The sequence below is a fragment of the Python bivittatus genome, unplaced genomic scaffold, assembly GCF_059951505.1.
Source record: "Python bivittatus isolate LINGU-HERP-01145 unplaced genomic scaffold, Pbiv_v1 ctg000080_np1212, whole genome shotgun sequence".
NCBI lineage: Eukaryota > Metazoa > Chordata > Lepidosauria > Squamata > Pythonidae > Python > Python bivittatus.
In genome coordinates, this window is record NW_028277035.1 from 85,011,370 (window position 1) to 85,026,299 (window position 14,930).

General features: G+C 37.1%; 1 protein-coding gene across 1 annotated transcript in view; it reads right to left on the reverse strand.

Annotated features, from left to right (window-relative positions):
- PRKAR2A (protein kinase cAMP-dependent type II regulatory subunit alpha) overlaps positions 1-14,930 on the reverse strand; it is a 94,317-nt gene that overhangs the window by 14,163 nt on the left and 65,224 nt on the right. Inside the window, exons 5-6 of the mRNA XM_007437004.4 lie at positions 7,741-7,847; positions 4,776-4,929 (exon numbers count right to left, since the gene is read on the reverse strand). Of these exons, the coding sequence (XP_007437066.1) occupies positions 4,776-4,929; positions 7,741-7,847 (261 nt within the window). The remainder of the gene's footprint in view (positions 1-4,775; positions 4,930-7,740; positions 7,848-14,930) is intronic.

Consider the following 14,930-nt stretch of genomic DNA (forward strand, 5'->3'; position numbering starts at 1 on the left):
TGCATGACCACATCATCACATGTCATCTGCCTCACTTGCCCTCTTGGAGACCCTAACGAGCACTTGCCCTAACCCATCAAGGAAATATTGCTTAGTTAAGTGCACATTAAGCTTGACAGTGACTATTACAGTCAGGATTTATTAACCTGAAGGAGGAGAATTTGTGGCCTGTCACAGACTGCTGGACTTCAAACCTGCCTAATTCAATAATCAGGAGTGATTAATCTAGCCATTTCTGTGGATTATGGATTCCCCATCCTGCAATTAGCCAGTCGCAGGACACTTCTAGAAATCAAACAGTTTTTAAATAATGCAGAGCCAAATATTTTACAGCTGTTTACATCAAGAATTTCTGACAACTTTAGGCAGGGCAGGGAAATAACCTGAACTGACACAGCACTGATTCTGCACAGTAACATCTATATTCTTTTTTCCCAAGATTGGGTCCATTAGGTGGCAGCAAATGATCAAGTTGATTTGAGAGTCTTTAGATCAGTGTTGTCCAAACTTGGCCACTTTAAGATGAGCATGGCTGGCTGGGGAATTCTGGGAGTTGAAGTCCACTCATCTTAAAGTGGCCAAGTTCGGACAACACTGCTTTAGATTCTGCACAAGTTTCAAGATCAGTTTTATATGTGTACAACTGACAGTGCAACTTGTAACATTTCAAATACCATAGCAATGTTATTTTTGTACTAAAGTACATATAATTTGTGCATTGCAACCAGATAAATGGTATAATCATTCTCCTAGGACCCCAAAAGAGGAATCCCTTTATTTATGCAAGTTTATATCTATGCATGAAAACCAGCCTTCAATGTGTTCCAAACGTAGTCTCATGCAAAGTCCTTGCTACTCTGGAATATTTTACTTTATTGACTGCTTATCTTTAAATAGAATATTCTCTGAAAAGAGATTCTCCACTGGAATGGTAACCATTTCAAACATAACTCTGAAAGCCTCCCTTTCACTTTCACTGTTTTCTTTGTACGCTTGCCATTTTCGTCAAGGAAAAATACATACATTTCCTGGTTCAACAGAAACTGGAAATAAGCCATCTTTTGCAACGTTTGTAGGAAGCTATGCATCACATGCATTAGAAAAAACAGTATTTATCAAACAGAACTCCATGGATAAATTCCTACTTTTCATATGTGGATACAAAAAGCCTAAAAAATATCACACTTAAGGTTTGGGACCACGATTAGAAAGATCCAACTTTAATTCCATTGTGTGTAAAGTCTCAATCACTAACTCTTCCCCCAGTGTAAGTTATAGAGTTGTTGTGAGGATGAAATTAGAGGAGAGAGTACTGTTTATCAGCACTGTGCATGCTTCAAAAATGATTAGGAAAAAGCATTTTGGACATCACGTGAGCACAGCACCTTTCTCCCAGTAATTAAAGTTGCCATGTCTTTTTTCTGACTTTTGCACAAGTCTTAAAGAACACAATACTGTTTTAATGATTCAACTTGTTAAAATGACTCTTAAAGCAGCAGCAACTTTTTAGAGATGCTATACTTGCATGAGGTCTCAAGCACATCTTCCTAATCATTTTCAAAGCATTTAGAGCCATACTGTATGCAACAGCATTAAACTCCTGAAGGGAACCATACACTAGAACAAGGAAGTAACCTGTAGTGATTATACTGCAACTATAGAAAATTGTGATTCAGTTTCTCACTTTGTCAATTTAGACTCATAACAACTTCAGTGTGTAATGTAATGTGTAATGGCTTCTGTATGCGACAGGGGAGGTGGAAGAGGCTTGACATTTAAAAGTTCCCCCAGGGCTTCAATAAACAGCTAACACAAAGTAAAGAAACTAAGATAATTGTGAAGCAGACAAGATATTGATAAAAGAATCTCTGGAAAGTTGAAAATGACATTGATAATCAAGTAGAAATATAAGTATAGCCACAGAAAAAGATCACAATCATGAACTATGTGATTGTTTCTCTATTACATTTGGCCACTAGCTCAAAATTATGGAACAAACTGGATGTATTTTTTAATGTTACTCTATTACATTTATATTCTGTCTTTCCACCAGGAGCTCACAAGTGTACACATTCATTTCTATTCTCACTTATTCTCACAACAACCTCTGTGCTATGTAGATTACCCTGAAAGACAAGTGCCTGGCCAAAGATCATTAATGAGCTCCATGGCTAGTGGGGATTTGAACTTGGACTTGTTTTCACCCTACTCCAACATTCTGATCATTACCTTTTACTAGTATCTTCCATTTGCAATACAAACCAAAATAAAAAATAATTTTACCCTATTTCACTCTACTCTCACCAAAGAGAGACACCATGATGTAGTGATTAAGATGCTGACCAAGGTGCAGGTAGACCCAGGTTCTATTTTCTTAAGCAGGGAAGCCAGCTGGCGACCTCAGACCAGCCATTCCCTTTCAGATTTAATCAGCATCAATTTCTATGAAAAGCAAGCCGGCTTGCATCATGCATTGATTGCTTTACTGTAAAAATTAGGTAGGTGCAGTGCTAAAACAAGTGGATTCTGCAACCATGTGGAGCAAATGCTAAGACCAGTAAACATACATTAGTATCAGAAATGAATTATTACTTGCCATTTTCTACAAAAAACAAGGAAAAAGTAGGGAAGAGTAGGGAAAAAGATTTTTAAAAAACCCAATGTATGCTAGAGGATGAACAAGCATATTGCTATATACTGATTAAAAACATTTGTATCAATGAATTTAAAGGTGGCTGCCATGAAGCCTATGCTTATTTATTTATTTATTAAATCAATTTATATAGCTGCCCATCTCACCACAGGTGACTCTGGGTGGTGTACAACAGATTAGAAGCGTTATGTTTCTAATTCTATGAAAATTCAAAGGACTCTGTTGCAACAGCAACAGCAAAGAAAATTACTGCAAATAGCTATGAAGGGCTCTAAGCTTTTCAGATACGCAACTAATATAAAGTAACACCTGAAGCACTTTGTTTTCCAGGATTCAAGCTTATGATTTTAAAATTATTTCTATTAAAAATGCAAAATATCAGTTTGGAAAGGATGCCTAGTGATTTCAAAGGCATTTTGGTATTCACAGACACCACACTGGGGACATCCAGGTTTAGCTTCTAAGCCTCTTGGATACAGAACAAGTCCCTGTGCTAGATGATCCATGTGAATCACATTGTCCTCTTTATGCTCATAACATCCATACATATCCATCATGCTGTTCCCTTCTGGGTTAAGCAATGTTATGCAAATTGCAGAAATGGAGTATGAAATAGTGAATTAAAAAGTTAAAAGTATGAGGTAAGAAAAAGAAAATATGACTAAATCTAGTTTAGATCAACACCATTCCTTATACCTCTCCATAGCTATCCTTGCAAACCATCCTTGCTTCCATTCATTCCTTTTGTTTCTTTAAACTTCTCACCTCTTACTTATTGAAGGTTTCATCAGCTTCATCCAACCATGACTTTCTTGGTCTTCTTTTCCCTCTTGAGCCATTTACTCTTTTCATATATTTATTTTGCAATTTAATCCTCATTCATTCTCTCTGTATAACCAAACTGCCTCAAGGTACCTCTTTCCTACTGGTCACTCACTTTTGTATTCAGTTCATATTAATTCTTTCTTGATCTGATCACTTCTTATTTTACAACATACACTTAATTATCCCAATCCTACTGCATTCAATCTTTGTATTTCTCCTCTCACTTCCATATAACAAAGGCATATAACAAAGCAGCATAGTCTTAAATATCACCATTTTTGCTTCTTTTGACATTCATTCATTCATTCCTTGCCACAGACCACATGCTAGCCACTACACACACACACACACACACACACACACACACACACATCCCACTCTCAAAGAAGAGAGAGAAAAAATGCAAGGGCAAGAGGAAGAAAAACTTTTAGCTGCCCACATTCTGAACTTCTTGTTTTTGCCAAATGAGACATCATAAGATATTGGCCAAAAGGTGTTGACGCCTCTGCACCCTTTTCTAATTTTGAATCTTTAAATTGCACGTAAATAGTAAGCATGTATTCAAATTTACAGAAAGAAGTTGTATTTAACTTTGTACCATGCAGAGGTTGTGTCAGGTGTTGTTCACTTGGAGACTCCTTGAAATATAGAATATGACCAGGGTGCCTAATCTTTGCATGCAACTGTATATCCTCAGCCCAGCAATTTAAATGGGAGTTCATCTCAGTTTTGTAGCACAGTGACCACACAAATGTTTTACATTGGTGACATTTTTTTTCCAAAATCCAATCTAAATCTAAAAAGAACTTTGGATGCCAAAGGACTGAATAATAATAAAGATTATGCAAGTTGAAATAGTGAAGGAAATAGTGAAAAAACTGCGGATAGATGGGATTCCTTTTGCTTCACAATACGTCATACAAGGTTGCTGTGGCTATCAAGAAGCTGTGTGCCCCTTATCTAGCTGGGAGTGCCATCAATTTCAAAGGGGATGAGGGTATTAAGGATTTTATGTTTTGAAAACCAGGCTTTATCTGTTTCTCTGCAACATTATTCTTTCTGTTTTATTATGTTTGTTTCACCTTTCTTCCTTTTGCTTTTTACACATTTCCACTACAGTGGCCTTTGGCTAAAAACAAATAAAACTTTGCTAGTAATAACAGACAGGACTCAGAGAAAAATAAGCATGCTTCAATATACTGAGATAAACACAGTAAGAGAAAATAGAAAAGGCTGATAGAAATTATGTTTGTGTATTACAAGAAATATTAGAAGATTTCCCACAAATAAAACTTACCAGTCCCCAAAGGGCTCCTTCTGTTATTGCAACAATTGTTGCAGCTCTAGGAGTGTTGTACATCAAGGCGAGTTCCCCGAAACTGCCATGATTATCGTAGCGGCCAACACAGCGAGTTTGGCCTTCTCGTGATACAAAAATATCATATGATCCCCTAGAAAGATGGGAAGGTAGAAACCCTGGGCATTAGACCAGATGCAAAGCACTGCTAATAAAAACTCAGTTTAATAAAAATAGAAGTATTTTACTCTCTAAAGCAAAAATAAGATAGTTGCCATCTCTCTCCTCTGTGGTTTGAACAGAACATGCTCTGTCAGCATGTATCCCAACTTGCCTCCAAACACTGCCCATCCCCACCCACCCCCAATCGCCTTTTCACTGTATTGATCCTTATCTGGAAGCTTATTTTCTTGAAATGCTAAATAATATGGAATCATGTATAGCCCATACAACTGGGGAAAGGAGAGGCTCTTGGCTTCTAGAAATGACCTCCAAGTAAGCTTCTAACCTATAAAACTGAGTTGGGGTTAATTCCCTTCCACTGTTTTCAAAAGAGGCAGATGCACTGAACTGTTGGAAAACTGAGAATACCGAAATAACATTTCTCACTTCTTTTTCTCCCTGTTGCTCTGCTGCTGGCAGGACTACAAATGCCTCAGAGGCTCCAACATCAGAATCCTTTGTAAAGGCCGATGAGCCTGCCCAGCCCACATTTTAATTATTTAAACTTAAGCATTCTGTTTCTACAAAGGTATCTGCAGAAGATGAATATTTTCACATATCTCAGTCAGTCTTTCAAAAACGTTTCCTCAAATGATTAACCTGTCCAACTATCTAATCATTCAGGAACTTAGCACTGATTATCTGGAGAGAAAAAACAGGCTCTCTATAGCATTATTCTAGTTTTCTCAAATACAGAGGTACTATTCAAGAAACTGCCGTTGGGAATTATTTTTCCTCTGCTTTCACAAGATTCCTTGGCTTACACATCTTTAGAGATATATCAAATTGCATTTTGTAATCTGACAGTTTTGTATCTGTTCTACTTCCCAAGATAGTATGGGGATGACAGTATTATAAAATGCACTTCCACAGAAAGGATTAATACTTGTTACTATAAAAAAGGGGAATTCAACAATCTCTGGAAAATAATGTATTTTCCATGCGCTTTAAAAAGTGGAATGAGGATACAATTTTGGAGGCTTTCAAGAAACAACTTTAGTTTATATAAAAATTAAGATGCCAATATAATCTCCACAGCTGCTCTAGCATAAATGAGTAGCTTCTGGGTAACACAGCTCAGTAACAGAGTTTTCCACACTACAGATTCTGGATATTTGCCTTGAATTGTATTATGCCTGAAGTAATTTCAAAGCTAAAGAAATGAAAACATTTTAATGCTTATGCTGGTGGTAGACAATACAGCTAAACAGAACAGTACATATTATATCAGAACTATTAGCAATCTATGTAAATATGGGTATGATTATTAAATGTTCTTTCATAATGAAGTTCTAAAGATGAAGCATATACACATTCTCAACAATATCAGAAATGGGAAACACCTACGTGAATCCAAGATTGGAAAAAACTGATTCTTACTGAATATGCCTTAAATGTATGCTTAAGTAACAAGAAACAAATTCTATGGAATAAATTCTGCAAACAGGCATATTGGATTTAGTGAAAGAATAAGCTCCCAATGGTTCAGAATAGCAAACAGAATTCTAGTACACTCAGCCCAGATCCTAGAATTTGTTCTAATTCTATTTTATCTGTGTAAGATCATCAAAGGTGCTTTTAGATTTTGGATCTTCCTGGTTTTAATTTTGTTTATGACTTGTGAAAGTATTATAAGCCACATCACCTATTTTAAAGAAGGGATATAAATTCTTATAACAATAAATAAAATGAGCCATGGATCCAAATAACCTTCCCAAACTGAGTAGTTGAGCTGAATTCTTTGGAAATTCAATTTCTATATAGTACAGGTAGTCCTTGCTTAATGACCCTAACTGGAACCAGCCACTCCATCACTAAGTGAAGCAGTTGTTAAGCGAAACATCACATGACTGCCCCACGTAGTGATGGCAGTCCCGGTTATGGTCATTAAGCAAATCACCTGTGGTTGTTAAGCGAGACATCACATGACCACAACTTGCGACGTTCTGCCAGCTTCCCTGTTGACTTTGCTTGTCGGAAGCTAGCTGGGAAGACTGCAAATGGTGATCATCTCACCCTGCAACTATTGTAAATGTGCAATGGTTGCCAAGTGCCCAAATTGTGATGTGATTGTGGGGACATTGCAACAGTTATAAGTACAAGGACCGGTTGTCACTTCTTCATGCTATCATAACTTTGAACAGTCGCTAAATGAATGGTTGCTAAATGAGGACTACCTGTAGCCATTTATCCAACATAGTCCTCGGGCTCACACTCATTACCATTCCAGTTTCACAAAAAGCCATAAACATATTTACCATATATGCCAAAAAATTAAGTAGGCATTCATTGTGAAAAGCAATTAGCACAATAATATTTGAGAATGAACTTACATACCTATCTCAACACTTAAATCCAGTAAACACATTTCATGACTGTAAAATAAGAATCTTTCTACTTGAAACATTTCTTTATAGAGATGAAATAGCTATGTATAAAATGGACTAGAGAGAGTTTTTAAACAGTAAACATCAATAAATAACCCCTATATATTAATATGGACTGCTCATATATAATTTTCAATTGATTTCTGCATTATAAGGTGAAAGTTATAGTTTTGTTCCTTTGTTAAGCCTTCTTACAATCATAGCATGCTCTCCAAAGTCTGTCCTGTTTATTTGAAGTATAGAAAGTTCAGCTTCCTCATTCCTAGTTAATGTTAGATCCAATACAGTTTAATTTAATATGTATATTAGAAACAATGTTTAAAAACTTGTCTCATAGCAATACTTTGGCTCCTTACTCTTCAATGACATAAAAGTTGTCTCCATCATCTCCTTGGTCAATTACATGTTCCTGAGGTTGCACTTTCCTTTCAAACATGGCATCCAAAACTTGTGACAACTGTTCCTGAAAGGATAAGAGCATTTCAATTAACATCTATTATAAAGACTGAGTCATGTACATTTATAATGCCCCAAAGACTCTTGTTTATGCCTTGAGCTCTGTTTTAACTACAGAGGAGGACATTATTCTTGAACGGGGTGCCATCTCACTTATTCCTGAATGCAGGAAACACACAAATCAAAGTAAAAGTAGATTTTACTTTCCTGTGTAGGGGAGAGCTCCCTTCTACTTCTAGGGTCTTATAACTCCAAGGACATAGTACTGATAGAACTCTGCCATGTTAAAAAAAAAGGCTCCAGAATCTCAAAGCTGACCATGAAACAGTGCCTACAATGCTTATCTCTGCAAGAAAAGAAACCTCTGTGCAGTTGCTTCATTCTTTTGAAATATTTTGAAAATGTTTCAGGAAAGTGCTAGGTAACTGATAAACAGAGTTATGGTCTCCAAAAGATCAGTGTGCCATGATTACTCTACATTTAACCATCTATCTGGTAGTTTTGACAATTCATAGGAGATCTGCCTATGAAACTGAATTCTAGTTAATCAAAATGATTATCAGTAGGAAAAGTGCCAGCCTGAGAAAGTGCAGATACACCACAAAAAGGCAGCTTTTTGTGAAGGAAGGAGGGGAGGGGAGGGGAGGGGAGGGGAGGGGAGGGGAGATTTTGCTCTGAAGCTTTTTGTATGGCTTCAGAGCAAAATCTCACAACTTGTGCCAAAATATTAGGGGCTGCATCCTTCAGCAGTAGGTGAGGGTAATATACTGTGGACCTCCTTTTAAACTTTTTAATGTGGAGTTATCCTTCAGTGTCTGGCTTGCTCATAGAAGGGGCAGCTTAGATGAGTACCAAATGCATTTAGTTCTCTGTAAGGTTTAAGTCAATAAAGTCATCAAAAAAGCATGATGATAAACTAAACAGTAGTGAATTAGTATTTCTGGCAGCAGATATAATCAGTCTAAATGTAGACTTTAAAACAGGCTGATTGGGTTTTTTACTACTTTCTTCGGTAGATATTCCTTCGGAAGATTTTGAAAATACTTCAGTAGAATCAAAGGGCAAGAGAAAGCTTCTTACCTTGTTCTTTAAGAGAAAAATTTCAACCTCTATATTAGGAATTATAGGAACATAAATGTTATACTGTTATCCTGCAACAAAATGTGTCTTAGTAAGAAGGAATTTTTTTTCCAATTAGCTGAAGTTGTTGGGTGATTTTTAAAGCACCCAAATAAATTACTGTTTAGCTCACTGGGGTTTGGCATGTATAATTGTCCACTGAATATATTTTACCTTAAATATATGTCCTTAAATATTGCTTCAAGAAAGCCAATTTTCTCTTAGATCTTGAATTACAGGCAGTCCCGGGGTTAAGAATGAGTTCTGTTCCTAACTCTGTCTTTAACTTGAATTTGTATGTAAGTTGGAACTGGTACTTACAAATGGATTGCCTATTACTAAAAATGGTGGATGGCATTGTCCTTCCTCGAGCTGACAAACCACTGAAACCACGCAATGCTTTCAGGAACAGCTGAAAACAGGCTATACAGGTAGTCCCCAGACTTACACACAAATTTGACTTAAGGACAGACCTTGGGAACAGAACTCATTCCCAAAGTCTGTCCTTAAGTCGAATTTGTATGTAAGTCAGAACAGTATTATTGTATTAATACTGTATAAGTAGTATTGTGTAATGAACTCGAACGAATGTGTATTTAACTCAAATTTTGCTACAATAGGCTCCATTCTTAACTATGGGTTGTATACTAAAAACACTTGGCTTCAGCAATTCCTGAAAGCATTGCATGCTTCAGCAGTTCGTCAGCTCAAGGAAGGAGAATGCCATCTGCCTTGTTTAATAATAGGCAGCCTGTTCATATCTAGGAGTTGTCCTTAAGCTGGATGTTCTTAACCCAGGGACTGCCTGTACTGAAAAGGTTATTGCTTAGATACATCACCAAGATAAATGATCAAATATTTATTCTGTCTTTCTTATAATAAAAATATACTCATATAACTCCCTTAGAGGGACATCTGCAGAAAAGAGTCATCACATGGTAAGTTCAAAACTCAGGAGGGAAATATCTCAATGGTAGCAAGCACTGAATATTCACCCAGAAAAAGCACATGTTGTATTCCACAAAGGTATTATGCATCACTTGCATATCGAGCAAGTAATACCTATCACTGTTTACAAGCTAAATTTTAAACAAACCACTGTTTTATTTTCTACAGATACCTGGTTGATATGGCAATGGGATGCTCATTCATTTCTAGTAAACCAATATAAGTTCTGGGATGCCCTGATGATTTTAAAAAATGGGCATACCTTGGTGTTTTATAGAGAGCCATCTCCAGTCTAAATACACTGGAAAAGGACAAAAAACTGGACAGTAGTTCCTATTAACACATCACCTCTGTACAAAATCAACATGGCTTTATTTTGAATCTAAGATGTATTGTCCCCATGTTTGAATATTCCCTATTCTCTGAAATGGAGCATATTAAGGAAAGGCTAAAGAGGAAATTAAATCCACAATAACTACAGGAAGCATTCCTATCAAAGCAGTTCCACATCTGCTGTCGAAGGTGGTACACTGTGGAATTTCAGCACAGTTTGAAATAGCTCTCAGTGGCAAGAGGAAATATGGGATGTAGGAAATTACTGATAGGATATGGCTAATGAAAAGGCAAGTTTTATTAAAAGATTGATTATTTATTTAGTTATTTAGTTATTTATTTATTTATTTTTCAAGTTTATATATGCCACCCATCTCACTAGGCGGTGTTACAGATAAACTATAAAATTCTAGAAAAAATATACAGGTTAAAAACTACAAAAGGTTAAAATTAAGCTAAAAAGTTAAAGCTACAATCCAAACTAAAAAGGCGAAGAAAGCATCCTCAGGCTACCAGCCACTCCCAGTGCTGTGAACCCCTGTTGGGTCCCCATGCAAGTTGGCAGAGCCAGGTCTTAACACCCTTTCAGAAGGCCAACAGACTGGGGGCAAGATATTCCAGAGGGCGGAAGCCACGGCAGAAAAGGGTCTCCTCCTGGACCCCACTGGTCAAAACTCTCTAGGCGACATAACATACCCTTCCTGCTGGACCAAGTGAGACAGGTCAACATAATGGGGATGAGACGGTTCCTCAGGTAACCTGGGTCCACGCTATCAGGGGCTTTAAAGGTCATAACCAACACCCTGAATTGGACGCAGAAGCAGACTGGCACCCAATACAGCTCGCACAGCAGAGGTGTTACATGCACAGTCTTCGAGGCACCCATAACTGCCCGCGCCACTGCATTCTGCACCAGCTGCAGCTTCTGAATACTCTTCAAGGGTAGCCCCATGCAGAGCATGTTCCAATAGTCCATATAAGAGATGACCAGGGCTGAGAGAAGGGCCTCCCAGTCCAGGAAAGGGCACTACTGGCGCACAACACAAAGTTGAGCAAAGGCCCTCCTAGCCATGGCTACCACCTGCTCCTCAAGCAGGAGTCATGAGTCCAGAAGGACCCACAGATTACACACCGGGTCTGTCTGGGGCAGTGCAACCCCATCCAGAACCAAAGATGGTAAAACCCCAGATATGGGAGACCCTGACCCACAGCCACTCCGTCTTGCCAGGGTTCAGTTGAAGTCTGTTGTTCCCCATCCAGACCCCCACAGCCTCCAGGCACTGCGAAAGAACATCCACAGTATCACTTAATTCACCTGGGACAGAGATGTATAATTGAGTATCATCAGCATAGTGATGATACCTCATCCCGTGGTGACAGATGATCTCACCCAGCAGCTTCCTGTAGATATTAAAACAGAGGGGAGAGAGCACTGAGCCCTATGGCACCCCAGAAAGCAGGGGCTGTGGGTTGGACCTCTCGCTCATTATTATTATTTTCATTTAGTGGGTGGTTATCTGGAAAACTGTGATGGAGTTCCTGAGTCCAGGTAAGGGAAGAAGAATGAGAAAGAAAGTCAGAGGAACTCTGCCTTAATTCTCTGGAAGAATTACTTTGCTAGGTTTTCAAGATTCTGTTATATTACCCTACTGGCAACAAAGATCTTTCCAAAAAATCCAGGTAGTTTTTGTTTCCTGAGCTTGCTTACTAACTTTTCCCTGCTACTCAGCCTGTTTAACACATTATTTCTTCCTGCAAGTGGTATTTAAATAAATAAATTGGTAATTTTTTTTTACCTGTGGTCAAAGATTTAAATTTTTCATTAATACTGACCCTTGCAAACACTGTTCTGAGTGTTACCAGATGCCACCATTATTATCTTTTGAATTATTAAAAGTGCTACTGAACATACTAAAAGCAGAAGTGAGAACTGTCTAAGAACCATGAAATAAACTTGGCAGCACCTTCTGAGAGAAGCAGGTGGCGGTTGGAAAGCTTTAGGACTATAGTAGTTTGGCGAGCTGACATTCAGACCAAAAACAGTTGTTCCTTATTCAAATCCTATCAAAAAAACTTCTAGGGCTTTAACAAAATAACTTTAAAAAAAACCCCAAAGCTGAAAAAGGTAACAGTTTTAGAAAATTTGTATTCATTTTTGCTAATTACAGTACTTTCAAGTAGTAGAAAATGGCAACAGAAGAGAAGAATAAAAATGTTCATATCATCCTTTAGCAAAAGCAAATGTGTATCTTCATTAACAGTATCCCTGCTAGATACTACTCCAGCTCTTTTTAAAACTTTTAGCAAAGTGATGGGCAGCATTTTGGTGGCTGGAGGCTCATTTAAATATTTCTGAATTTTTATATTATTTATTTTTGGTACATTACCCATACCTAAAAATGACTGGATTGTGGGGAATTTAAGATAAGGTAATAAAGCTATTATTTTAATCTGTCCATATTTCATTTATGTTAAAGCTCATTAATACTCTATTTAATTTGGGAGAGGAAAATATTGTAACAGAGTAGAGTGGCAAGCAATGCTCAATATTACAGTATGGATAGGTTAAAAAAAATTCAGTTAAAAATTTCCTACCTTCTATGATATGGAAAGTCTAAGTCAAACTATACAGAGCCATGTAGGTACAGTATACTGATCACTCAGGGGACAGCCCCAACAATTAATAACTGCTAAATCCATGAAATAGCTGCATGCCCTGCATCAAGATACTCTGAAATGAAATAATCTATGGATCCAAATTATATGCCTGTTTGTCATTAAGCAAACTAGGAAAACAATTCAATTCTAGGTGATCTGCAGGGATACTTGATCGACCCCATCCATCATCCCAGGACTAAGTATCTGAACCCTCCCGAATCTCCTTTCCGCTTCAGAGGGAGAGAAGAAATCTGAGAACATCATAAATACAGTCTCTGATGAAAACTAAGCTGACTTTCCCTGTCAGCCTAATTTCTGCAGCACCTGATTATTTTTTTCTTACAAGTTTCTTCTTGTTAAAATCTAATGAATAAAGATCACTTCCTATTATGAATAACCCCAAACTTAAATTGCACTTGTAAGAAACTCAGCACAATCAGGGCTATTGAATTCAGAGAGAACTTGTTCCAGTTAGGTTAAAAAGGCAATTCCCAAAGCTGAATCTAAAATGACTAAAATTCTTCTTAGATGTGTCATAGAACAGAACGGTAAGCAATGTTTAAGAACTCCTAGACAAGATTTAATTGCTGACTAAAACTCTTAAGCCAGGATAATACAATATTCAAACATAAATGGTAATTAAGGAGCAGATTGAATTTTGTGTTCACACAAACAACACAGCTAAATGAGTATCACCTGGATTCTTCATTTCAGAATGGTAAAGCAGAAGGAAATAGCCAGATACTGCCAATATTGAACAGAAAGGTATAAGTTAGCAGCCACTTTGTATGACTGAAGCATTTCTTTATTCTAGGGCTATGCAATCTACACATTTTGTTTGTTTGTTTTCCATAATAAAGACTTAAAATACATATATTAAGACTTTAAAAGACACAATGCATTTATTTCTTTTAGATAGAATGGAATGACTAGACTATATGTGCTAAATATATTATTTAAAATTTTTCATTTGATGACAAATAGTTAATGCTTTTCTTTTATCATTTTCTTGTTTTAGTGTAAGCTGCCCAGAGTCATTTTGATGTCAGGTGGCCTCAAATTCTTGTAAAAAAATAAAAAATAAAGTTACTTGATTACAGGCAGATGGCTCACTTGGAAACTAGCATCTCTAGTACAAGAACACCAGAAAAAAAGGTAATTTTTTATGATGAACTGTATTTCATCATATCCTGCTAACATAGCAACTATTTTAAATGTCTCTAGCAGCATAACTCCTAAAACATGTTTGTGTTAAAATTTCAGGATAGTTGGCAGTAGCTTAACAGGGCAATCTGAAATGCTTTTAACAGGTAATATGCTGAAATGGTTCGATTATACCAACATCTGAACCTGGCCGAGAAATGACCTGAGTTTCATAATGCACTTAGATTTAACAGATGGTGTCTTCTGTTGCTACTATCCCTGAAAATTAACTGTTGCTGGCAATCTGAAAAGGAAGCACTACTATGAAAAGCCTGAGGTTCCCAAGGTCTGTCCTTAAGTCGAATTTGTATGTAAGCCAGAACAGTTATTATTGTATAATACTGTATAAGTAGTATTGTGTAATGAACTTGAATCATTGTGTATTTAACTTGAATTTAGCTACAACAGGCTCCGTTCTTAAGTATGGGTCATCTGTAACCTGCACATTCTTAACCTATACTTGATACTGCAGATGTACTTTATCCTTCTGGATGTCAATTTGAATACAGTTACACAAATAAATTAGTGCAAACGTAGTGAAGTATACTTTAAAAAAATACTTTTTTCACTGCTTCTTTAAGAAATACTAAGACTACTCACCAAGAACCTTGGGATTAGTAGAGCAGGTTCTGTGAGTCAACTTGCACATATCTTATAAATACCTACAATTGGCAAGGCCAAAGAATATTCAAGGTTTACTGCCAGTCATCACATACTACATTTTTGTTGTTGTTCAGTTGTGTCAGACTCTTCGTGATCCCATGAACCATATCACGCCAGACCTTCCTGTCCTTCACTGCCTCCCTGAGTTTGCTCAGTTTCATGCTCA